The sequence below is a fragment of the Drosophila simulans genome, chromosome 3R (assembly GCF_016746395.2).
Source record: "Drosophila simulans strain w501 chromosome 3R, Prin_Dsim_3.1, whole genome shotgun sequence".
NCBI classification, from domain to species: Eukaryota; Metazoa; Arthropoda; class Insecta; order Diptera; family Drosophilidae; genus Drosophila; species Drosophila simulans.
In genome coordinates, this window is record NC_052523.2 from 21,055,607 (window position 1) to 21,081,429 (window position 25,823).

Below are 25,823 nucleotides of genomic sequence, written 5' to 3' on the forward strand. Positions count from 1 at the left end.
CATATGTAACCGTCTTAAAAAAAATTACGCATAACAATTAAAATATATAAAGTTTCAAATACATACATTTAATAAAGATGTTTTTGGATGATAGTAGTAGTTGACTGAGAGTCAGCAGGATGATTCCCAGGATAAGAACTTTCTCCGCGACCATTCTGAGCGATAGATGGAAAATACACAGTGTTGCCCTAAAAACAAAGCTTATATTTCATATTTTGAAGTATAGAAATACACATGCTGATAAGAGCGTCAAAGAGGAAAGTCCCGAACTGATAGCCATATGTCCCGAAGACAACCAAAACACAAACACCCCCATTGCACATAGACGTGATTTCATTTCTTACGAGTACAAATGTGTTTTTATTTAGCATTAGATTATAATTATTGGAATCGAGACAATATGCATGTGTCGGCGCATACTTTTGTAAGCTGGTGGATGTGCTAGAATATTTCACAAGAATAATAATTCTATCAGTTCGGGGAAATCATTGGTATGTCATCATATTGTATTGTGTGTTAGAATATTCCAGAAGTACAATAATTTCATCATTTCGGGGAAATCATTGTTGCATACTGCGTTGCTATTGGTCGGCTGTATTTTTGCAGCTTTGGCATCTCCCGTTACAGCGCGCGGCGGCAGCGTGTGGTCGCTGTCGCCGAGTGTGGTTCGAAGGGTAGCACGGAGAAGAAGTGAGTGACACAAATTAATTGTGTGTAGATCTTCGGTGCGTTCGAAACTCGCTGCGCGAAATGGAGAATAATAATTGTGCTCCGACACATGTATAATCGACCGTTATGTACTTGCTGGAATATGCTAAAATATTTATGCTATCTTCTCTTGGACTAAGTGTACCTTAAAATGCACAATCTGAACGCTGCACTTTAATGCAGGCCCGTCTAAAAGGTCTAAAAGGTGGCCCGTTCGCGAACTTGGCCACAATGCTACAACGCTCAATAGCTTTGGACAACTTGTTCAGGTTCTGCGGTTGCGATCGCATCGTAATCCATCGCTCAGTATTTAGCAGGTGCAGCGATTCCTAGGCCATTGGAGCCGGGTGATTTCTTGTCTTTGCTCTCGTCGTTATCAAAGTTGTCCCCCTATGAGAAAATTGAAGTATTAGCCTATTAACTATTGGGTTATTTTAAGGCATCTTACCCGCCGCTCCCTTTGCTCCCGGTGTTCTAAACATAATGCTACATATATCCCTAAAATTCATTCTCAAAAATCAAAACATCACACGGTATGTGCTTTATTGTTGACATATGTATTTCGAGTTAATAGCAAAATTAGCTGCGTTCCAATCGTTGCTTTGCTTCTCCTTCATTGTCATTATCCTGTTAGCCACGTTGCCAAGGAACTTCATCACCCCAACCTAAAATATTAAGTTTTAGACTAAATTTAAAGAAAACAAGAGAGAGAGGGATCACGACGATAGCATTCGTATGAAACGATAGCATTCGTCGTGATCCCTGACTATCATATACCCGTTAGTCAGCTGGGCGGTTTGGAAAAAAGGTCGATAGAAATTTACTTCGTCTACGTCTCTGAAATCTGCGTGCCTAATCTTTCTAGCTTATATAGTTCCTGAGATCTTGAAGTTTATACGGGCGGAAAGACAAACGGACATAATCGGATTGACTCGTTTATTGATCAAGAATATGTATGCCATATATGGCCCGAATAGTTTCCTTCTGCCTGTTATATACTTTTCAACGAATCTAGTAAACCCTTTTAGTCTATGAGTAACGGGTATAATTACGCATAACACTTATTCGCACTGGCTAAATATTATTTTCATGTATACATTCAATTCTTACATTGCCTTCGGCAAAACGGTGGATGTATATTTAACAGGAGGACGACTCCGAAGATGAGAACTTGAGTAACGATCATTCTGAGCGACAGAAAGAATCTAGTCAATGATGCCTTGAAAAACAAGGTTTATATTTTAAATATAAATAAAAATTTTGATATAAATAAGTTGATAAGAACATGAGGTCAATTAGGGAAGTTTCACAGTGATAATATTATCTGTAAAAAAACCCAATTCCCCACATAGACTTGATTTCATTTCTTACGAGTATAAATGTTTTTATATTTAGCATTATATTATAATTATTGGAATCGAGACAATATGCATGTATAATCGACCGTTATGTATTTGCTGGAATATGCTAAAATATTTATGCTATCTTCTCTTGGACTAAGTGTACCTTAAAATGCACAATCTGAACGCTTCACTTTAATGCAGGCCCGTCTAAAAGGTGGCCCGTTCGCGAACTTGGCCACAATGCTACAACGCTCAATAGCTTTGGACAACTTGTTCAGGTTCTGCGGTTTGCGGTTGCGATCGCATCGTAATCCATCGCTCAGTATTTAGCAGGTGCAGCGATTCTCGCCGGAAAGGCTGCCCAGACTGAAGGTTCCTAGGCCATTGGAGCCGGGTGATTTCTTGTCTTTGCTCTCGTCGTTATCAAAGTTGTCCCCCTATGAGAAAATTGAAGTATTAGCCTATTAACTATTGGGTTATTTTAAGGCATCTTACCCGTCGCTCCCTTTGCTCGCGGATTTTACGGGCCAGCGACAGGAAGGCATCCTCGATATTGATGTTGGATTTGCAAGACACCTCGAAGAAGGGCATATCGAAGTTTTCGGCAATCTGGAGAGAGCATAGGATGGTGTTATTGGTGTCGATGCTGCACTTCCTGTAGTCACTTACCTTTTCGCCCCTCTCCTTGTCCACCATGCGCTGGGTGGCGGAGCACTCGCATTTGTTGCCCGCCAGCACCTTAACCACGTCCGGCGAAGCGTTCTCCTGTATGTTGCGTAACCAGTAAGACAGGTTGTTGTAGCTTTCCAGGTTGGTCACGTCGTACATGAGTAGGATGCCCATGGCGCCCCGATAGTACGCCGTGGTCAATGTCCGGAATCTCTCCTGGCCAGCCGTGTCCCAGATTTGCAGCTTTATAGGCACGCCATCAAGGTTAATCAGCTTCTGCTTGAAGTCTATGCCTGGGAGATAAAATGGGATGCTAGTGGGTTACTGCACATCAAAGGCGGATTACAGCCAAGGTAGAAATAATAGTTTTCAAAACAAATAGGAATGTATGGGAAACTATTGACTATTGAGCCATTCAAAGTCAATAGGCGTCAAATAAGTGTCCGATTTCCAAATTAGTAACTCTATTGTAAATGGCAGATAGTGTTTCAACATTATATTTTCCAAATCAATTTTGGAACTATTATTTCGGGGGCTGATGTGACCACATTGGGAGCACTTACCTATCGTTGAGATGTATGTGTCGTAGTATTTTTCGTCGCAATATCTGTGGACGATGCAGGTCTTGCCCACATTAGAGTCGCCCAGCACCAGAACTTTATAGGTGGCCACAAAGTCCAGTGCCATGTTGACGGAGCTGGCGGAGTTTTCGTTAGGAATTGTAATATTAACTGCGGAGGTTTTCAGTTACAGATGGGCTGGCGTTGTTGTTATTGGTAGTTGGGTGGTGCAAGTGGTGGTGGTGGTTCGGTTTTGGCTACGAGGGGTAGTAGCGGGCTGCAGCTTGTGCTTGTTTATGTATCCGCTGGCCTGGCTTGTTTGTTGCTGCTCGCAGCTGTTCCAGCGGCGTCACACGGATTTGTTGTAAATTTTCACAGTTTCCACAACAGAATCAGTCCGGAGCTCGTGCTAATTGACAAGTGGCTTCAGGCATAAGTCGTACGATTTAACCTTTATTTCATTTGTATTTTAATGTAATATATAAGTGGTGTTAGGTGTGCATAGTGTGCCACTTCGGAGGCAGAGTCAAATTACGCAGTACGCGTGAATCAACTTCGAAGCACTGACTGCGAAACAAACCAGCCCGTGGATGCGGAGTGGAGTCAACTAATCAATAGACCTGCGCACGCGCAGCAGCAGCAGCATTCAGTTGCCGAATAATCGAAATCGGAATTCAAATCGTGGATGTTCGCGGGCTCTCTGGCTTATCAATAGTAATAATATTAGACATAGGTGTACACAATAGATATGAAGTTACATGTTCAAAAATAGAGTTGTTCATTGCTTAACTTAGTGCGGTTGGGTAGGAAGAGGGCGTCGAATCCAGTGCCGCTTACATCACAAAGACCTTTTCGACCTTGGGGTTGGAGAACTTCGTATTGGTCACCGGACAGGTGACGGTGCCGTCGTCTTTGGTGATGTCCGGCAGAGCCATCTGGCCAAAGATCTGTCCGTTGGGGAGCATCATCGGCTGATTGTGCTCGTTGAGTGGCAGCCCTGTGACCCGGCATATAAGTCGGCTCTGCACACAGTGCGAGTATGGCAACTTGAGAGCGATGCGGTTGAGATCCTCCTGACACACCGGGCAGTTCAGGTTGCGGCAGGTCTGGGCATAGCAGTGGGGCGTCTTCAGGGCCGACAGACCGGCCTGCACGGCTGCCGAGAAGACAGACGTGCTGGATAACTGGAAGAGGCGGTAGTTTTCTTGACGGAAGTCCAACACCAACTTTTGCCAGCGCTGCGGATCCATGTACTTTCGGTAGTGCTCGGCTTGGGCATCGGCCGGATAGGCCAACAGGGCCATCACGTGGCAAATCTCGTTCAGCTGAGTCTTCTCGTAGGCGGGGAAGTAGCGACGCGAATGCTTCACAGCCTCAAAGCGCTGATTTTGTCGCACTAGCTCGATGAATTCTTGCACCCTCAGACTGAATTCAATGGTCGAGTTGATCTTGCGGAGCTTAGACTTGTTGTCTATACACCAAAGCACGCATTTGGTGGTGCTGTGACTGGCCAAGTCATCTTCGACCTCGCGCGACGTCTGAAAAATGTCCAGGTTGGTCAGGTGGCGCACATCGGATTTGGCTGCCAGCTCTTCGGCCGTTTCATAGTATCCCATGCGTAGCAGGTGCTCGATGACCAGGCGGTCTAGTCGGATACGCTTCCATTGATCCACGGACCCCTGCCACAGATCGCCAGTAACGCTGCTTGGTGGTGTAATGCCCTTTAGGTGGTCCAGCTTGCGCTTGCAGATCTGTGTGACGCTCAGCTCATCGTTGATGCTCTCCTCGGCCTTGCGCTTGAGCACCTGCAATTTCTGCGCGACGTTATCCACCAGCTTGGTAACCTCGGCCAGAATGGGACCCTCCTCTGCTTCAAGGGCCTTTTCCACCTGACGCGATACATTGGTCACCTGGTCCACCTCCCTGTCGATGATCTTCTGTGCCGAACGGAAGCGCTTGTTCAACATCTCGTATGGCACTTTCAGGGTGGCGTGCTCCAACGCCTTGATCTCCGACATTTTTGCTTTTCGGTTGTGGTGCAATTTGGTTTTATCCTCTTTCTTAGAGACGCAATTGCGTTTTCTTTTCCTTCCTTCAATTGCTTTGTTTTGCTTTTGTGGGCTAAGCGTTGCCAGACTGCCAGCAGTCAGCTTACCGAGCGAAAGGTGCTGGTAAATTAGCTATTTCTAACGCTTAATTTTTTGATTTCTAATGAATGTATATGAAAATGATATAAAAACAAAAGTCCGTATATTTAAATCTTATTGAAGGTATCCTTTTAGTGACGGGGTGCATATCAACCGATTTCGTAATGTTTTAGAAATTTTATAATATTTGAATAAATTTAGCTATACTTCTGTGTGTTTTCCCGCTAAACTTCTAGGCAGCTCCAGCAAAGTATACAGCGCTGTTACCGCACTGTTAACTAATAACAGCTGATTGAAGCCCAGTAAACATAAACAAATGTTTGAAGAGAAAAACATTAAACAGAAATATAAACTATTAATGAATTAAAGATAATAAATATACATAATCATTTTGAGAGTTCACAAAGACTAACTAGGCAAAGTATGTAATTAAAACTATTACCTTACTTATATGGCAAATTAAAACTTATTTCAGATGGTTAAAGCAACTACCAGAGGTGCGACTTCCAAAGCAGCGAAAACTGGATCAAAGGAAGCAACGAAGGGAACCAAGGACAACTCCAAGCGCTATCGTGAGAAAATCAAAAAGGATCCGATCAAGTATCAGGAATACCGAGCCAGAGAAACCGAGCGAAGTAGGATGTATCGCAGCAAACTGAAGGAAGTGGTTAAAAAGAACACGAAGGTTTTAAAAACAAAGCGAGAAACCGACCGACTCAGGCAGCAAAGATATCGGGAGAAAAAGAAGGAGGAGCTCGCCAATCAACGATCATTGAAGGAAATGCTGAAGAAGCTGGAAAAGTCACTCCCAGCCAAAATGTCCCGAAAGATTGAAGTGATTAAGCTATTGTATAGCAAATATGTTGAGCCTGAAGTCAAGGAATCCTAAATTTCTTTCCAGGAGATTCTGAATCCTGTAAGAGCTGGCTTTAGACAATTGCAAATATTTACAAGAATAGGTTAGGTATACATTTTTTAAATTATTTAATGGAATTGCCACATATCTAAAGGGACTGTTTAATGTCCAGATGCAATAAGTACTTTTTGGAAAAATCTGAATAATATAAAGTATTTTAAAGCAACAAATTTGTAAATATACTAAAGTTCATCAATAGTTCAATTCACGTGGCAGTTACTTTTATGGTATGAAATTAATGATCCGCAAAATTCTTACAACTCTTTATGGATGATTCATTTTGAGCATACACGAGCCGGCTCACTCTAATTTCTTGTAATTAGCATTACGACTAGTTGGAGTTCGAGAGTTGACCTAATGTGCTCCGCCATGTAATTAATACGTCTGCTGGAGGGAAAAGTAATCACGAGTCCATGCAAAATTGCATAGAATTAACCTCCTTTTATGGTACATTGACTTTCGTCCACGTCCAAGTGGGCTCCGATAATTAGTCATAGATTAGGTGTAGCCGCCCAGGTGTACGTGCGAAAATTGAAAATCCATGAAAACCTGACCCATGCCCACAGGCCAAATGCTGGGACTTTGGTAAGTAATTTTTCATTCCCGGGAACGGAAGTTACTCATTTCGGGTAAATTTGGGACACGTGCCGTGCAAAAACGCGAAAACAAACAAATAAACAAACATTTTGTTGGAACTTATGGCCAGGATGTGAGGTGGAACTGGTTGGATTACAATAGTTCGACATAAAAGTATTGGATTCTGTCAGCAGTTGAAACTGAGAAAATTAACGATAAAATACTTGGAAATATTTACATTTGATCTTATTGAACTACACCTTTTTACCTGGCTGTAGGAACCTTATCAAGATCATCCTAAGACTTCCCTTTCCCAAACGGAGCATAACCAATATTTAAAACCCATTGCATCCGTCCTTCACAAGCAGTGATTATTCCCAAAAGGTCAGGCACTTACATCGAGATTTCCCTAATGACAAACAATTGAAAATTGCATGTCTGAGAAGTCCTGGGCTCCTGGGTTCTGAAAAATTGCATTTTAATAATACAACCGGCGGGAAGGCGATTTAATTCAGGCACTTCTTCAATTTGAATTCCAATTACAGAACGTCACTCAGGCCGACGGATTTACACACTACCTGATCCACTTGACAAGTTCACTGCTCCTGGGTGACACAAAAACTTATTAGAATAACTTAGTGAGCTGCATTTGCATTACCACGGTTTTTGCAGGTGTCCAGTTGGTGTCGAGCATGGAGCATGGAGAACCCGCCTGGGGAAAGGGTGGGACAGTTCGCATGGTGCTGGCTGCCAACCTAACCGATTGCGGCTCGGTGGCAAAGCCAAGGGAGAGCCGAGCAGTTTGGTGATGTCATGGATTGCGTGCAGCGGAGCCGTCATCAATGGTCCTTCTCTTCGGGACCTGCTACTGGGGCAATTTTGTTGTAGATGTTTTCGGCCCTTTTGGGCTACCATAAGAAATGGTCGTAACCCATAATCAGTGCGGCTTAATCGTGTTCCACCGCCCGGGCAGCCTACGGCACTCCATCCCAGAAGTGGAGGGCACCTCCTGCTCCTGCCCCTTCCCTTCGCTGCCGTTTCCTTCCCCACTGACCACATTGCTCCGCTGGCCTGCATTGATTTTTTCGCTCAGGAGTAGGTACTCCATTCCGGCGTTTTTGGGGTTTTTATGGTCACCTCTAGAACTTTCACTTTTTGATGTGCGTAAATTTGCATATTTGTCGGTCGCCAGGAAGGGTGTGTGCACTGACCACTCCACTTCATCCGACCCGATCCCTTTCCCCAGTTCTTTCGGGTGAGTAATGAATAGCGTCCGATGATGATGACGCCTTGGATAATGAGTTTTTGGCTTCGCCTTTAGATAGGTCACTGGAAACGTCATATGTTCATCGAATTTAAATGGGTAGACATTAAATTTACCAATTAATATTGTTGTGATCCTCCAATTGTTGGTGGTTAAGTAGCCCAGTTAATAGCCTCATAAAAGATATTTTACGATCCTTTAGTTCATATGCTTTTAGAAAGCTTTTGTCCGAAGGGGCGACCATTGAATGCAATGCGGCTAAAAAAATAATTGGATTGTTTTAGAGGTATGACTTTTTATTGTTTTTCTGATTGCCTTACGCTTGTATAATTTAAAAAATAGTTTATGTAGGCTAAACACACCAACTTTACTAGTTAAATATGGTATTTAAATGTAGAAACACTGTTTATGTTTATATCTCTATAAAATTCTATTACTTTAATGTAGATCGTGTAGAACTGTATACCATTCAAACGACACTAAATTCCTCGACATTTCTCAAAATGTTGCTATAATTATAATTCCTTTTGGGGATTAAGAACCTTATGACGTACTGACCTGGCCACGCATGAGTTATTAAAATAAGTTCGTGAGCCCCAGCATTTCGTAGTTATTTTTATGTTTTCACTAGCCTGGCGTCGCCTTTAGTTCTTTTAGCCAACATGACATGCGAATTGGCCAAGACGAAAGACCCCCAAAAGTGTCGCCCCATTGCGAAAATCAAGGTGTGCATTAACAAATGAACTTGAAATAATCGTTATACGACTGGCCACCCATATATTTAGCATGCATTTAGCTGCATTCAGCTAGCTGGCAATGTGGCAATGTGTCGAGTGATAAATTGGGAAAGTCATGGAAAGGTTATTTGGTCAAGACTTGGCCAACAGACAAGGCTAAAACAAGTAACGGCGGCTATCGAAGCGCTCGCCTTGCGGCACATGCAACATTCGGGGGCAGGAGCTGGCAGTCCTTTAAGGACTAAGCCATGTGGTGTGTGCATGTCCTGGAACGCACGAAAACAAACTTGCATGCAGTGAGTGAGGTAAGTGAGTGTGTGTGTGGCCGCAATTAGACGTGGCCATAATGTGGAATTAAGTCCCTTAAATTGGCATTTTTTCGAGGGCCTAATGCTCCGCACTCAGAGTTATAATCAGCAGTAATATGATGACCTCTGGGCATGATTGTGTACAGCTCGATGAGATTTCGTGAGAAAATTATATATCGCTGCTAGAAATTCTACAGTCGCACTAATTAATCATCAGTTAAGAGCAAAAACATGACGCCCAAATTGTTGAAAGCGAATTAGTTCTTTAATTACGGTGGTCTTTCGCATTTTCCTTGGAGAGCGGAGGGGAAAACCCACTGGCGGCGCTTACGATTCGCTGCAGTTTCTGATTTGGCGAAAAGATTTCGTGAGTTTTCCGTATAATTTTCCTGCTTGTTTTCCGTTTCTCTGCTGTGCCCGGCAACATTTATCAATAATGTCAAGAAATAAATATCCGAAATAAATTTCGGACTCTGCCGCATGGCGAATTGAATGGACTGGACTGGCTGAATAATAATTAAAGGAACTTATTTTTACATGTAAATATAAATATTTTCCATTCCGAATGACGCTTTGCGGCAGGATTTGCGTAAATGGTAAAAGTACTATGGAATAAATCATTGTCAAGTTGGTAAATCTAGAAAAATTATTACGAAACTTTTAGTAATTAGTGCCTTTCATCTATATTATATTATTATTATGTTATTTTACTTACAACAAAATATTAAAAATGACAATGCGGACCATAAATCTCTTTAATATTGCCCAACATTTTTAAATTACTTAAAATGAAATGGTATAATTTATCTAAAAATTGGATTATTAAAATAGAATAGAAAGAATATATAAAATATATTTTCTAAGCTTGTCTTAATGATTTCCACGGTCCTTGAACCCGACCAGATTCGTGTTCCATTTAGTTATATCCACCGATTTTCGTGAATATATTTTCTGGACTTCCTTTCCGTTCGCCGTGCGTGTGCGATATAAATTCGCATTTAGTTGGGGAAAATTGTTTATGCTGTCGCAGCGATTAAAGCAATCGTTTATAAGGCGATCGAGGAGGCAGATAATGAGCACCAGACCCATATAGCCTGACATTTTGCGCAATCGGAGTCGGAAGAGGATCGAAAGTACACGAAGTGCAAAGGAATTTGTGTTGGCAAATTGGACGAGTACTTCATGTCCCAACTGACCTCAAAGTGTTCCCCCTCGAATGGGTGGGTGTAAATTATTGGCTCAGTTTGAAAAGTGGAGCTTCGTATATTTAGACGATTGGAGCAGACATGGCCGAAAGTTGGGCATCCGTTTCTGCCTGTTCGATATCCGCCTAAATGCTGCTTTGCCAAATTGGGCTAAAGGGGCGTGGCCCGTAACCTTTCCTTTTTGGACAGCTCAGCTGCATTCTGCAGCGGAAAGTTAAAAAAGTTAAAAGTTGTAAGCAACAAGCAAGCCACTCTCATCTGGGCAATTCAGCAAATGTAATTAGGGCCATGCAGCGCCCCCAAAAGTAAAAAAAAAAATAATCATAAACAACGGCCGGGAGAAATTAGGGAGCGAGCGAAGAATAATGGCCAAAATAACTATTTGCCTTTGACTAACCAGTTTCTGTTGTTGTTTCGCCTGGTGCGTGCTAATGTTACACTTTATTGTTGTTGTGGCTGTTGCTCGACTCCGCGGGCCCCAAAAAGTAGGCTATGCAATGGTCGTATGCCTCTAATGCCTTCGTCATTATTATAGTTCCCACACACACACACACACGCAGGACGAGGACGAGGAGAAAAGGACGAGGTCGCCTCCGCCAGCGGCTACAATAAAAACAGGTGCACGAAGGTGAGGCAGCTACAAAAATCCATCTTCGTTAACAAAACTCGCTCACGAAATACACAAAAGCAGCGAGGCAGTTACAAGTGCGTCGGAGCTCACTTTCCATACACCATATAGCATATAGCATATATACCATATAGCATACGGCCCAAAACTAATCCCATACTGCCTGCGAAAGTTTCGAAATCTGCCCCAAGATTCCAAGCCATCCAGCTCCTTTGGTGGAATACCCTTTGCCCACTTGGGGGATCTCTTAATTATGCATGCGGGTGTCTGTCCTCCTGGAATCCGATTTTATGGATGTCCCGGAATGCGTGAATTCATTTCGACTCAGCCGCAGTTGGTTGCCTACATCTAAAATTAATGTTTTATCATTTTGTGGGAAGCTCATTGTTGCCAAAATTTGTGTGCGTCAGCAGAATCGTTTCCCATAACGCAAAACAAGCTGTATTGTTTAACTTGATATTCAGTTGTATTTATTTTACCACATATATTATGAGTTCTTTTTTTTAAACAATGAAATATGAATCTGTTGTTTTTTTTTAACAAACCAGAACTTTACTTTCATATGTAGAGTAAGTTCTGCTCTATAATATTGTATCTCAACTTCTAATTTACTAAAATAAATACAAGTATTACGTATTGTTAACATACAAAGTATTCAACAAGATTTGCTGATTGTGATTTTAAGTCTGATATAGTGTGAGCCTACCTACCTTGAAGAAGGGTATCTGTTAGGCGCCTATCATTCATCGCAAATCTGGAAAAGGGGTTCTCTGCCTGGCTGAGCAGGTGAGCGGACTTCGGGGGCGGTGGGTGGCTAGCTGGCGAGGAGCAGTCGGATGGGTAGCAGATGAATGGTGGCAGGTGGGAGGTGGCGCCGGTGTGCGCGAGCGCCAAGTAGCCACCAGCAGCGACATCGCAGCAACTTAAGGTCCGTGTGCGCCGCGAATTCTTCACTTGCATTTCGAGCGCGCAGGCGACTGGTTGGAGCTACCCGTCCGAAGACCCCAAGTGGAAGTTGCGATAGCGAGTGCCACATAGTATTGGAGATTTTTTGGAGTGACGCCTCTCGTGCGGTTTTGTTTTGCTTCGGACTTTCTGGCGGAGCGGAAACGATTTCGGTGTGAAAATTTGCATAAAATTGCGCCCGCGAAACCGACAAAGAAACGAAAAAAAGCGTTGAGTAAACCAATTTAAAGCCTTTGGGCCGTTTTTTAAGCTCGCAAAGTGCGTGTGCAACCCGTTGCGGTTCTGTGGAATTTATATAACACCCGAAAAAGGACTTCTTTCCGACTTCTTTAAGTCCTGGTCTCGATTCAAAACTCGATTAGTTACCGATTCGAAAATGCAGCCCCTGAAGCGCTTCACACAATGCGGCAGTCTGACCATGCTGTTCGGCATCTTCATCATCCTCTTCGGGGTCAGCTCCACGGCTCTGACCACTTTTGGCAAGACCAACAATCAGCCGCCGCCCACGCACGTCCCAATTGGTAAGAGAACCCCCGGGGTTGGTAACAAAAAGCCCCATCAAAGTCGCTGGCAAGGTCAAGAGGAGTTTCTTGTCGAGATTGGGCGAGGGATTAAAAGGAGTTCGAGTTTATAAGACGTGCAGTAATTTAGCTATAACTCGTACTCAAGCATTTAAGAAAGCCAACAAAACGAGCAGTTATAACATTTTTTATAGTATTTTAAGCCTTTGAACAGAAACATCGAAGTTTTTTGTTAAGAAACTGATTTTGAGTTAACTATTTTAATGCACTTCACTTAACTCTCATTATAATGTGATAGATACGTTGTCTTAGACCTTCCCCATAAAGCTACATCACTTAAGTTCGATTAACCGCTAATTAAGACACCTGGTCGTTAGCCAAACAAATAGCCAACCATCCAGTTTGCCTGATCCAATCATTTGTCATTCGATTGACTTGGTAGTCGCTCATAAATAAATGGAATAATAATTATGGCACAGAGCCAGCGATTGAATGACACGACACAGAACACAGAGCATTGCTAACACAAATCGAATCGAGAATTGATCAAACAAGTCACTCAAGTGCAATGACAACCCACGCTCCACGAATCCCTGACATTAGGAGCGGGGGTTTCCCTGGGCGGTAATAGCCCTGTGATTGGAGCTGGTAAACAGGAACGGATAAAGTAGATATATATAGGTATAGATAAGCGGTGATTTGTGTTGGCGCGAGTTGGTCCCCAAATAATCACACAATTAGTGAGCAATTAGCTAGGCAAACTGGCCAGTTAAGGGTCCTTCTCTAACTTGAACTCTTATCCTTAATTGCAGTTAAAGGACGAGAGTGCAGTGCCCACGACGATTGCACGGCGATAGATCGCACCAGCTGCGTCAAGGATCCCAATGACTACAAGCTGCGTTGCCTTTGCGGCGACGACTCGCCTCCTTCGGCCGGCAGCTGTCCGGATGTCCTGAAAGGTAATGTATCACCTACTATATTGGTACTTAGCCGTATTTTCCAAGGAGAAGAAACATATACAAGTTGTAATCTAGAGATACCAAAAATAAGTTTTTCCTGTCTGATATGCTTTAGTTACTAGTTAGTTAATTATGTTATAAAACTTAAAAATGATTCCTGTTAAATATTAATCATTATATCCTGTATCTTCGCTCCTTTGACCGCCCGCCTTTGCAGGATCCTTTAGCTACTTTCCCGAAATAGAACAGCCAACAAAAAGTCAGCTAATTGCTAAGACATGCACATTACATTTATTATTTAAGAGGCCGCTGCTTTCTTGGAGGCCTCCTCCGTGATGAGCCAGTGCCTCAAGTGGCATGTAGGTGATGCGTCCAAGGCGCCACCTAAATGAGAATTAAACAAAGAAGCATCCTGCCAGGATGGCCACCCCCAAAAAGCCCACTTTCGCCTTTCTTCGCTATTTGCCTGCTTATTTATTTAGTTTTCCGTGCGCGATTCACACTTGCCTTCTTGGCATCCTTGGGTCATGTGCCCGCCATTGTTGGCCCTACAGTTCTTTGGTCCTTTGGTCTTAGGTCCTTTAGTTCCCCAGTTCTCCAGCCCTCCTCCAGCTCGTCTCCAGTTCTTGGCCTGGCCAGAGGAGGACCGCTTTATGGCGGCGCAATGTCGATGTCGGATTTATGTTAGGATGTCGTGACTCCTCCGATGGGGCGACTCAAACGAGGCCCCAAACGAGAGGCAAATGGTAATGGGAATCGCCGCAGTGCCAATTTGTGACATGCACAGCCCAGGAGAAATGTTATACGCGATTTTTGCATGCACGTTTCCTCAGTTTTCGGCATTGGGAGTTGTTCTCCGTGTGGCAGATCTACTTTCTGGCGGGGATACATTGTAATACTCCAGAGTATCGCATTTCCAGACTATTATAGGTCTGCATAATAGCGTTATTATAATAAAATGGCTGCTAAATGAAACGGTGTATTGAGTCGGTTTAAATTTAGTTATAATCATGGAGTATGGTTAATTCCACTGGGGGTATGCTAAAATCTTAATAATATATGCGCATTTTTCAGGCCTGCGTCACAAGTGCAACAGCAACAACGACTGCGAGGATGGGATGGTGTGCCAGTACGAGAACAGCAACCGCACCATCGGAGTGGCCAAGTTCATGTCCAGCAAGACCAAGCTGTGTCTCTGCGACAACGACAACGGATATGTGGAGGACATCCTGCACGACATTTGCAGTGGAGGTGAGAGGTTCCGCATCCAATACATTCCATATCTATTCTCATAGTATTACATCAGTTATTTTTCTTTCACACTTAAATATAGTATTATATCATGATCGTGGTTCCTAATCCATCTTCCTTACCTTCCAGCCAATCTTCAAGGCCTGGTCAGCTTCTTGGTCTCGATCTGCTCACTCCTGGCGCCCTTTTTGGTATCCGCCCACATGCGAAAGCATTTCTAGAAGGCGATCGGCGAAAGCGGAACCGGAACCGGAAGTCGTAGTTTGGCGTTTATCTACCCCAGTGATCCATCAAATGTGCCTCAGTGAAACCAACAGAAACAAAAGATCATCCTACCCCTACCACTACCCCCTCACACATGAAAATACGAAAAGTAAATCTTAAAAAGCGAAAAAAATAAGAGAAAATACGTGGAAATGAAGTTAAGAAAGTTAGATACTCGTCGCCATTAGCCTAAAAGTCGTTCTATTGTATAAGTTTCATATGTACCACCGTCAAGTTTATTCGCTTCTCACGAAAAGTTGCGTTATATACAATATACATAATTATATTATCTGATAAACGTTTTCTATAGATCCCCAATCGACCTTAGTCCGTACTAACTACACTAGACAGACCGAAGTAACTTTAGATCAAATGTTTGGCACCATTTTATTGTAATTTTATATGAGTGTACGTGTGTGTCCAGGAATAATCACTGAAAATCGAGAGAAATTATCTAGTGATAGGCAACTTTTCAGCAGCACTGTGAATTCAGATCGCTTACATCGCAATTACAAATGTGAAACATTTTTAATTTTTGTATGTATTCAACATAAATAGCTTTACGAGCTCACAGCCCATAATCGAATAAAATAATAATAATAATAATAAAGTACGGGAGACGATAAAAGTTAATAATATTTTCATGTCCAAGTTGCAGGTCCAGTTAAGAACTTCACCCATTAAACCCGTTTTCTTCGTAGCTGTTATCTATACTATTTAATAAAAACCTTTAAAAACCCAAACGAACAGCACTTTTCCATCAATAAAGACAGAAATATATCTTGGTTACCGCACGATACTTTTCATTGGCAATCCAATAGGTCTGAAACATGTAGTTTCCTGTGGGAAAGGGCAGAACTTTTGGGAGTCGGGAATTGATAGTGTCAGAGGTAAGCTTATCCATAATGATGTCGTGCTAAAAAAAGTGGGAATAATATTTAGCTGGCATAGGAAACACGATCTTTCTTACGTTGTACGGACAGGAATGATTCAAGTTGCTGATATTCCTAATAAAATCGTAAAAGTATTTGGCGACGACATTGGACTTTGTGTTCTTGATGAATTGGCAACCGTCAAAAGTGATGTTGTATAGAAAGGGCTTATACCCATTGATCTGTTGGTGCAAACCAAAGTTAACCTGAAATATAGCAATTTTACTCAATAGTTTGCTGAAACAACTTAACTTGCTTAACAAACCTTTAGGCTGTTCAGTAATTTGTGCACCTTTATTCTGGTGGAGATGTACTGATAAGTTCGATTAACTGATTTTAGAGAACAGTATTCGAAATCGGCCACTTCCTTATTCATGGATGTGCACTTGAAGTTCGTGAACTCGATATGAGAATAAATCTGTGTTTTAGTGAAAGCGGTTTTATATTGCCAAATAATTGATTTATAACCTCTGACCTGGTTTATCATGATGAAATGCAATACAAGCACGAAGCAAAAGTATTTTACTAAGCACATTTTATTTCATTCGGATAGCAAGTGAAACTGAAGCGACATTTTCATTATATCTCACTCACTGAAATCAGAAAAAAATCTGTAATTAATATTGGTAAAGTTTGCTTTTACCTTAATTTCTTTAATTGCTAGTTATATGCAGATAAACCAGACGAAAATTGGATTCAGTGAACTGGAACGTACGCACTCCTAAGGCAAAGCTTATTAGTATTAGACTATAAACATACCCCTTATGATTAAGAATAAGGAAATATTTACATGGTTGCAATATTTATGAATCGATTTCAGTCCAGCTGTGATACTGACTTACTACGGATATGATATATACTCGTATTTCAAATTCCAAGGATAAATACATAGCTTCCCCCCAATAGAAATTCCCATTTCTAACTACACTTGCGGCTACGCCAAACGATCGGTTATCCAACCCAAATCGATTAAATGCACGGCATTGATTATAAATAGTTCGGTGTAGATTTAATGCAGCAGCACAGTTTTCAATATGTTAACAAGCTGGATATTTTGTAATGCCAACGCCTTTCGCTGGCCCCCATTCGCTGATTACTTTCAAATTTCTCGCCGGCCAGAGGAGCGGAGAATTGGAGAATCGGGCAATCGGGAATTTGGAGAAAGAGCGCAGAGAAATGGGGGCTGTAGTGGAAGTGAAAAGCTCGGCGCGGGCACACAAAGCTCCACTCTCGGATCACAAAAACAAACAGCGCCACGCTCCCAAGCACAATTACACGATCGGTCTCCGAGAGGTGACAACTTCGAGGGCTTTTCGGCGAGGGCGATCCAGAGATCTGAACGGGCAGTTAGTTAGCCATGTTTACCTAACCGCTTCGGCTGTGCCATCCGCAAACAAACGAAACTCCAAGCCTCGAATCGAATCCGAGGTTCGCGTGTGTGCAAACAAATTATAAACGCACCATTTATGCTCGAACTTAATGGTTGCATTTCGGCAGTGATTTGCATGCAAATTTGGCATATGCCATAAAAAAAAATATACTCCGCAAGTAGTGGCATATTCATATATGCAAACTTATAACTATTTAGAACCCACTGACAATGAAGAACTGAAGGGGACACAACCGAGTTTTTGAGGTGTGCGACGCGCGCCAAAGTCAAAGCCAGCGAAATCACATTTCCGGTGGCCACACATCGTTTCAGCCAAATTCAATAGAGAATAGTGGAAAAAAACGCCAGCCAGTGGCATTCCAGGCGTAATTGGGCTAATTAAGCCCCCAATGCAAGCCATCTACACAGGTAAGCCCATCGAAATATTTCAACTCTGACATCAGAAAGTGACACTGAGTTATGGGTGGCCCTTGATCTATAAGGTATATATAGTAATTGGTACTGAAAAGAGTGAGATTTCCCATTGCGAAAGTTTCGCATCGGATTTTGGCATTAGCACCTCTTTCAACCAAATCCATTGACGCAGTCTAAACGGTCGATTAACATTTATCACTAAACGATTACTAATTTGTTTATGAGTCCCTCAAAGCCAACGCCACATGCTAATTGCCATTATGGGATCCCGAAAAGAGTTGCTAATTTTATGATATCCTAAATGAAGTGTCAATTAAATGAATCACTGAAAATATTTTCGTTATCTGCGCATCTCGAAGTTTTCCAAGTCGGAATACCTGAGTTTAAACCAAAAGTAATAGTTTTGCTACCTAAATGTTGCATTCCAGAGGCTGCAACGTGGTAATTGCAAAAAGAACACGCGAGAATGGCACTTAAAATTAATTTATAGATTACGTGACTTAAATGCGAAAACGTGCTCAAGCGGAACTTTGGCTAACTTAAAGTCTTAAGTCTAAATACATTTTAATGTCAATTAACTATTTGGCATTACAAAAAAGTGGCCTCTTTACGATTGCGACTCCAAAAATCTCATATAATTAAATGCAATGATGCAGTATATAAATTCATTCAGAAATTATTTTAAGGAATCTTCAAGCTTAAATTCCACGAATTGCTGCTCAAACTAGTTTATTTCGGTTTTAATTGCCCATCACATGAGCTCGACTTGCATATCTTAAGCAAATATGCTATAGTAGATTAAGTGATGCTTAAATAAACAATATTTGGATGGAAAAATAAGAGTTCGCTTCTGGTTTTCTTTGCTGCGTAATCGGTGGGGGAAACGCGTTTTGCATAAAAATTGCCAACTTATCAAATACTGCGCTCCATCAAATATGAACAATCGAGCCATAAATATTCAAAACAAACAAAAGCCGGTAGCTGTTCTCCCCCTAAAAATCCATTAAGCCTGAAAACGAATGGTTAGTCTAACTTTGATCGCCGTCTAATATAGATTATGGAACCCGTTTTGTGTGAACATAAATTAAATTTGGCTTGCCCTGCGATTAATCACTCTTATAATCAAATAATAATCAACTAACGAGGAAATTGCAATGTGATTTTGGCACGTTGTTTCAATTACTTCTGCTGAATTTGTTTGTTTAAATTTTATAGAGTCGCGCAGGGCATCTTCATAAAAAACCGAGTCTAAAGTCAACAAACTGCAAATTGAATTCTGGGTATATAAACAGCATATTTTCGGACAGATTCAATTCGCGTTCCTTTGCGATTGACTTAAACAATTAAGTCTTCCACGAATTTCGGGCTAAAAATAAATTTCGAATAACAAGTACAAGCTATTTTTAGATTTTAAACAAGGGAAGGTCTCAAAAAGAATTAACATCTAACTACAAATTGGTGTACTTTTTTGAGTCACTTTGTTTGTCTTTGAACTTCAATTTTGTTTGCCAAGCATTGTGCAATCTGTTCTCTCACCTTCTCTATTCTAAAATAATATTTATAGCCATCTAATAAATTAGTCAGCCTAATAAGCCCTTATAGTTTTCTTTTGTAACTACAAGTCATAAATCCTTTTAGTAATTCCCCCCGCGAGATCGTAAGTTATCTAAGCCAAAGCCATTGTGTCTGCATGCGGGACAACGTGTTGTATACGTGATTTCCGCCTGCAAAATCAATGTGTGTAAAGCCCCCTTTTATCCCCACTATATCGTGTTAAATACAGCTTTTGGATATATTTAAGCCATATATATAGACAAAAACAGGCCGAATCGAAATGGTAAACAAACCAAACAAACGCATTTCATTGAAATGGGCGACAGTGTGTGGCTCGGATTCGATTCGATGTGATTGTGCTGCGATCGACCACGCCCCCCGCTGTTCGTTACGCCCTTTTGTGGGAATTTGGCTGTCATGCGAAATGTATTTCGCAATTGGCCCTGTAATTTCAGTTGAGCGAAAATAAAAAACAAGCCAGTGAAAAAAAGGGAACAGCAAAAACGAATTCAGCAAATGTAATTGAACAATTAATCGAACATTTGTGCTTCCTGTTTGGTTGGGCATATTAACTCAATTATGGAGTGATCAAAATAAATGTATAAAAACCAAAATCTAATGCGACTTCAAAATGCCAGCGAATATTTTTGCCACATTTTCGAAACCCAAGGGTCACACACCTGCTGTGGTGCAAAGTTCGAGCGCGTGTCAATGGGGCAAAATGTGTGTAATACTTAAGTGCGTATATGCAAACTTGAATTAAATACACTTATTTGCGTTGAGGAAGCCTCAATTTGATGGCAATTAGCACAAATCTTGCAGCGCGTCAACCTCAGTCATCACGCCCACATTTCGCTCACTTTCTAATTGTGCGCTTAAATAGTTAAAAATAAACCAAAACCCAAACTCAAAACCCAAACCCAAACCCAAACCAAAACAAATAAGACAAAGGGAAACGCCCTCGGATGTAAAATACTTTCGATGTGAGAAGCGCCAGCTCGTTTGACATCATCCAAAATTAGCTGACGACTTCGGCAGCTGGAGAATCCCCCCAAGATCACCGTCGTCTGCCATCATTGAGGTGGCCGTATAAAACCAGTTACCGGCATCTTGACGTATACACTCATTAAAAATTATGCTATTTTGCCAGCTGACTGATAATCGTAGTATTCAAGTCATTGGACTGCGATTAGGAAACGAAATGCACAACGGAGAAGGCAGAACGAAAAATACCCAAACATTGAGTGGTTTCAAAACGTGGAAGGCAGTTGGAGCTCTTAAAGATCGACTACGAAAATACCCCATAAAAAGTTTGAGTACCTCGTTTTTAGGTAAACCCCCCGTTCACTTTATAGTTATCTCTTGGTAACCATAAGTATTTTTATATTTAATTTTTACATTTTATTTGATATATTATTTTGCCCTATAAGCCTTTAAAATAGTTGGTATGAAACCGCTTGCTTCTCCAATTTTGATCTTGGCCGGGCTATAAAGACAGTGATATTTATGGGCTTTTAACACATACAGCCCGTTTCAATTAATTTAAATAATTCCATTTGTCACAGCATCAGCTGTCTAGGAAGTTTTTTGCGATATTCGCTTGAATTTCGATGTTCATCTTGAACTTCAGCATAACTTCAAAGCCTTTCAATCAGCATAAATATAGAAAGTTTGCGATCGGCAACTAAGGTTACAATGAATGCATTTCAAAATAATTTGTTCAAAGCGTTAACACACGAGTTATGTATATCCATTGATTTCCATAGAAACACAATACGACCCCAAGCTGTGCATTTAAATATTTATTTACCCATGACATTTTTTGGTCTCATCTTTTGTTTGGCTAGCAAAGGGTCTATACGTTTGTAAAGTGTCAAGTTCATTTGGAAATATTCAGAATACTTGCACCACTATTTGTGGAATGAGCTGGTGCTCCGATTTCGTTACTTCCTTTAATCCAAACAAATATAGCATTTTATACGGAGATGATGATATTAATACAAGTCAGCGCGCTGAAGGCAAATCAATTAGCCTTGTCGCGTACTCATTGATAAGGCAATATCTCATTAAGCGTACCTAAAAATATGTTAATGTTAATGGCATTTAAGAGATGCCCGATAAAGCGGAGGATAAAACCCGAAAACAGGCAAAACTACTCCATTTGGTAGCAGCATGGGCTGCAGGCATCCGAATGCAACATTTGGGCCAGTTAGTGTCTCCTCGTCTGCAGTCAGCCGTCTGTTTGTGGTTAAATCTGGTTTTTCTGAGATCTTAGCACCTGACTGCCAGTGGTAACCCCCGACGACTAGAAACCACGGAAAGACAACAAAAAATTATAATGAAAAAAAAAAAAAACAGAAGCATCTACCTGCTGCTGCTGCAATGAATGGAAAATTTCTCCCTAAAAAAAAGTCCCGGGTATTAATACACTCGGTTCGGGTCCAAAAATCTGGGTAACTTTCCACTCATTTGTTCCAAAATATCACAGATACAGATACATAAATACACAATGAACAACGGCTCACGAGTTGAGCGAATGCTCCCTAAAATGCCGAGCCAGCCAAATAATTACGGACTAATACGAAAAGAATTTACAACTTCCTTTCTTCTCTTTTCTTTACTTATTTATTTACTTTTTTTTTCTTCGATTTTCGTTTTGCTGCTCAATGGGGTTTTGTTTTTGTTTTTGTTTTTGGGCAGTAAGTGCTCATAAGACAAAAAACGAATCACGCGATGGGAACTTCGCTTTATCGCAGTTTTCCTACATTTTCCCCCTCGTCGGATTATCAGTTTCACAGGGCAGCCCGCATAACGTCGATCGTCCCGGTTTCCCAAAACAACAAAAAAAAAAACAATAATAATAATAACAAGCCAGATTCCAGACCCGAAACCCACAAACGACCCGACGACACTCAACGCGACTCGAAAATAGTTAACAACAAACGCAGCGACGAAGATGACGAGAACAACAAAGTTTTGAATTTTATAAAAGACAAGGTTCGCATCAAGTACAAAACAGTTTCGTTCGAAACGCTGCCGTGTGAAGAGCCAAGCGACCAGAACCGATCGTTCGAACAACGGGCATCTTTCAGATACACTATCCAAATACCTGACTTGGCACCTTCGTTAAAAATACGAAAAAAACGAAAAAAAAAACCTATAGATGCACCTATGAGTGCCGCCCATTAGATTTAGTGTCACCTGGTGCCATCCGCCGGCAATTATAACTCAAGCCAACTTGTGTTTTGTGGGCAGTGTTTGTTTGTTTGTTTTGATCAGAGCTGCTGTTGCCACCCCCGCTCCAAAGATGAAATCCAATCCGGCCTCGGATCACGTCTACTTCAACGACGGATTCAAGTGCTCCACGATCAGCATCAGCACCAATCTAACCGAGCCCAATGGGAGCAGCAACAGCGTGGGATCCCAGGGATCCAAGGAATTTATCCGTGAGTCTAAAGTGTTAAGCCAACTATTGGGAGTGATTATGAAACCAATTAGATGAGTTAAATTAAATATAGTTATTTGCTGCCGTAAAATCAATCACATTGTATTTGTAATAAACTTTAGATGAGTTCGTGTAGAATGATCTTTTAATAAGTAATAAAATAGTTTGTCGCTGTACACATTTAATAGTCTAGCAATTGATTTATTATAATTTTTTTTAACAAATTACCAAACATTAAAATGGTGACTCAAATAGCTTTAGCAATTTTGGCTATTAGCTGGTGAATTATGAACTACAAAATCAAATTAAATTAATTATTTTGTAGGAACAAGTTAATGAGCTTTCCGAATCACGAGAGCTGCCCATTTAACTACTATTACCTAAGCTCTTTAGTTTGGAAGCAACTTATGCCACAAGTTACAGATTGATTTCATAGTTAGTTATTTCCCTGTTAGTTGCAATTAAAGTAATGGAATTCAGCGAATGTTTCTGGCAAGAAAAACGGTGCATCAAGTATACGCCGCGTGCTCCCCGCTCGGAGATACTCGTAGATGCAATTGTTTTCCACGTTTTCTCAGCTACAAAACTTTTGCTTTGGCCTTGACAATGAAATTCACGTAGATCAGAATGAAAACCAAAAGCAATTAAAATAGCAGAAAGCAAACTGAAACTAAATGGCAGGGTGGGAACCAGCAAAAAGTCGATCGAGCGTGGGGTTCTGCAGTACGTGCTCATGAATCAGTGCGGTTTTAGCCATTTCATCGAATCTCTCTTGATTTCCGCCATATCTTTTGCAGTCACTGAAGACGGCAAGAAGGTGAAGCCATCAGTGAGCACACTGGACTGCACCCGCAGTTGGCTGCAGGATTGCCAGCGGCGCACCTTCAATCGCAAGACCCTGCACAAGAGACTCCCGATCCTCGGATGGCTCCCCAAGTACAACAGCCAGGATGCTGTGGGTGACCTGGTGGCGGGCATCACAGTGGGTCTCACCGTCATCCCACAGGCACTGGCCTATGCGGGAATAGCAGGACTGCCCGTGGCTGTAAGTAGCATATATATTAATATAACTTTCAAGGAGAAATTATAATCGAAATGTTCCTCTGGGCAGTATGGCTTGTATGCCTCCTTTGTGGGCTGCTTTGTGTACATATTCCTGGGCAGCTGCAAGGATGTGCCCATGGGGCCATCTGCGATTGTGGCCCTGCTTACTTATCAGGCTGCTCAAGGATCTTGGCAGAAATCGGTGCTGCTCTGCCTGCTCAGTGGAATTGTGGAGCTGCTGATGGGCCTCTTCGGACTGGGCTTCCTGATTGACTTCGTCTCCGGACCAGTTTCCTCGGGCTTCACCTCCGCCGTCTCGCTGATCATCCTCACCTCCCAGATCCAAAGTGTCCTGGGCATCACGGCCAAGGGCAACACCTTCGTGGAGATCTGGACGCAAGTCTTCCACAACATCGAGCACACAAGGGCAGGAGACACGGTACTGGGGCTCACCTGCATTGTCATCCTGCTGTTGATGCGCAGTCTGTCATCCTGTCGAATTGGACCAGCCGACGAGAAGGAATGCTCATCCTTTCAGCGGGCTGTGAACAAGATCCTTTGGATCGTGGGCACTGCTCGAAATGCCATCCTGGTGGTCGTTTGCTGCATTATGGGCTATCTGCTGCACACCGAGGAGCATGGAGCTCCGTTCCGAGTTGTGGGAGACATACCACCAGGGCTTCCCAGCATCCAGTTGCCACCCACATCGCTGACTGCCAATGAAACCAGCAATGGAGTGGCTGAGGGATTCGTGGAGATGGTTCACAGCATGGGCTCCGGCTTGGTGGTGATTCCCTTGATCTCGCTCATGGAAAACATAGCCATCTGCAAGGCGTTTGGTGAGTGTTAAGCTCTATCTTTTCCTATATGGTTCCCTATAATAATGGGCGATCCTTTTAGCCAATGGCAAGCCAGTGGATGCCTCGCAGGAATTGATTGCCATTGGAACGGCCAACATCTTCAACTCCTTTGTCCAAGCCTTTCCGGGCACTGGAGCCCTTAGTCGTGGAGCAGTCAATAATGCCAGTGGTGTCCGTACTCCCCTGAGCAATATTTACTCCGGTGGCCTGGTCATGATTGCCCTGCTCTTCCTCACGCCCTACTTCTACTTCATTCCACGTCCTACCTTGGCAGCCATCATTATATCCGCCGTGGTCTTCATGATTGAAGTTAAGGTGGTCAAGCCCATGTGGAGGTCGAAGAGTAAGTCATACAAAATGAGGAGGTAGTAGTCATTTGTTAATCTTACTTTAATAACCCTTTAGAAAGTGATCTGGTGCCTGGAGTTGGAACCTTTGTGGCCTGCCTGGTCTTGCCGCTGGAGTGGGGCATCCTCATTGGAGTTGGACTCAATGTCATCTTTATCCTCTACCACGCTGCGCGTCCGAAGCTGACCACCGAGCTACTGACCACCCAGTCGGGTGTGGAGTACTCCATGATCACGCCAGATCGATGCCTGATCTTCCCGTCTGTGGATTATGTAAGGAATCTTGTCAACAAGCAGTCCATTAGGCAAAATGTCCCAGTGGTCATCGATGCGTCGCATGTCTACGGGGCTGACTTCACAACGGCCACGGTTATAGACTCACTGATCAGTGATTTCAATCAGCGGGGACAGCTGCTCTTCTTCTACAACCTCAAGCCGAGTATCTGCTCCATTTTCGAGCACGTGTCGGCGGCCCAGTTCGTGGTCTACTACCAGGAGCAGCAGTTGGATGAGCTGCTCAAGGAGCGCAACTATGTGCAGAAGCGGCTCGAGACGGCCTAACTGGCTCATTCTCCTCAACACGTGATACAAATAATTTAGGCTAAGTGTTTGCTTTAATTATTTATGGCATTGTAAATAGATCGTGAACTAATTGTGTAGTATTAGCCAGAGCACAAAACTATTAGAACTTGTAAGCTGAACAAATAAGTGTATTTCCTAATTACGTAATAATAACGATCAAAAATAATTTATCTTGTTTATTTAATGAAAGGGTAAAACTTAGTGTGATTTGTTAATTCAAATCAATTAAAAGT

The 25,823-nt window shown here is 42.2% G+C and overlaps 6 protein-coding genes across 12 annotated transcripts; 3 read left to right on the plus strand and 3 right to left on the minus strand.

Annotated features, from left to right (window-relative positions):
• The first annotated feature begins 707 nt into the window (after nt 1-707).
• On the plus strand, nt 708-6,547 carry LOC6729476. Of its 4 annotated transcripts, none has more exons than XM_039295409.2 (2): nt 708-725; nt 5,903-6,547. In XM_039295409.2, exon 2 carries the CDS (start codon nt 5,903-5,905, stop codon nt 6,314-6,316), a length of 414 nt encoding a protein of 137 aa, XP_039151343.1. In that variant the 5' UTR covers nt 708-725; the 3' UTR covers nt 6,317-6,547. The 4 variants fall into 4 exon arrangements, with proteins under 4 accessions (XP_039151343.1, XP_039151341.1, XP_016036148.1 ...); XM_039295407.2 differs by lacking the exon at nt 708-725 and adding an exon at nt 5,669-5,745; XM_016177473.3 differs by lacking the exon at nt 708-725 and adding an exon at nt 5,678-5,848.
• LOC6729474 (ras-related protein Rab-13) lies at nt 1,235-3,607 on the minus strand. 2 transcript variants are annotated; one of them, XM_016174764.3, is made up of 6 exons: nt 3,472-3,607; nt 3,284-3,417; nt 2,721-3,013; nt 2,547-2,660; nt 1,819-2,488; nt 1,235-1,373 (listed from the first exon to the last, which is right to left on the minus strand). In XM_016174764.3, exons 2-5 carry the CDS (start codon nt 3,405-3,407, stop codon nt 2,378-2,380), a joined length of 642 nt encoding a protein of 213 aa, XP_016036147.1. In that variant the 5' UTR covers nt 3,408-3,417; nt 3,472-3,607; the 3' UTR covers nt 1,235-1,373; nt 1,819-2,377. The 2 variants fall into 2 exon arrangements, with proteins under 2 accessions (XP_016036147.1, XP_039151340.1); XM_039295406.2 differs by having other exon boundaries at nt 3,284-3,563.
• Nucleotides 3,714-5,466, minus strand: LOC6729475 (E3 ubiquitin-protein transferase MAEA). Its single transcript, XM_002104749.4, has one exon. It carries the CDS (start codon nt 5,296-5,298, stop codon nt 4,114-4,116), a length of 1,185 nt encoding a protein of 394 aa, XP_002104785.1. The 5' UTR covers nt 5,299-5,466; the 3' UTR covers nt 3,714-4,113.
• A 5,440-nt stretch (nt 6,548-11,987) lies between the features above and the next one.
• On the plus strand, nt 11,988-15,811 carry LOC6729477. Its single transcript, XM_002104751.4, has 4 exons — nt 11,988-12,548; nt 13,361-13,507; nt 14,582-14,758; nt 14,888-15,811. The coding sequence occupies exons 1-4, from the start codon at nt 12,404-12,406 to the stop codon at nt 14,977-14,979; spliced, it is 561 nt and encodes a 186-aa protein (XP_002104787.1). The 5' UTR covers nt 11,988-12,403; the 3' UTR covers nt 14,980-15,811.
• On the minus strand, nt 15,263-16,528 carry LOC6729478. Of its 2 annotated transcripts, XM_016174763.3 has the most exons (4): nt 16,430-16,528; nt 16,220-16,372; nt 15,993-16,160; nt 15,263-15,938 (listed from the first exon to the last, which is right to left on the minus strand). In XM_016174763.3, exons 1-4 carry the CDS (start codon nt 16,487-16,489, stop codon nt 15,783-15,785), a joined length of 537 nt encoding a protein of 178 aa, XP_016036150.1. In that variant the 5' UTR covers nt 16,490-16,528; the 3' UTR covers nt 15,263-15,782. The 2 variants fall into 2 exon arrangements, with proteins under 2 accessions (XP_016036150.1, XP_002104788.3); XM_002104752.4 differs by having other exon boundaries at nt 16,220-16,508.
• A 681-nt stretch (nt 16,529-17,209) lies between these two features.
• On the plus strand, nt 17,210-25,756 carry LOC6729479 (sodium-independent sulfate anion transporter). 2 transcript variants are annotated; one of them, XM_016177475.3, is made up of 6 exons: nt 17,211-17,752; nt 22,568-22,758; nt 23,555-23,802; nt 23,869-24,640; nt 24,702-25,004; nt 25,067-25,756. In XM_016177475.3, exons 2-6 carry the CDS (start codon nt 22,620-22,622, stop codon nt 25,567-25,569), a joined length of 1,965 nt encoding a protein of 654 aa, XP_016036151.1. In that variant the 5' UTR covers nt 17,211-17,752; nt 22,568-22,619; the 3' UTR covers nt 25,570-25,756. The 2 variants fall into 2 exon arrangements, with proteins under 2 accessions (XP_044779220.1, XP_016036151.1); XM_044923285.1 differs by lacking the exon at nt 22,568-22,758 and having other exon boundaries at nt 17,210-17,752.
• Nucleotides 25,757-25,823: the final 67 nt, after the last annotated feature.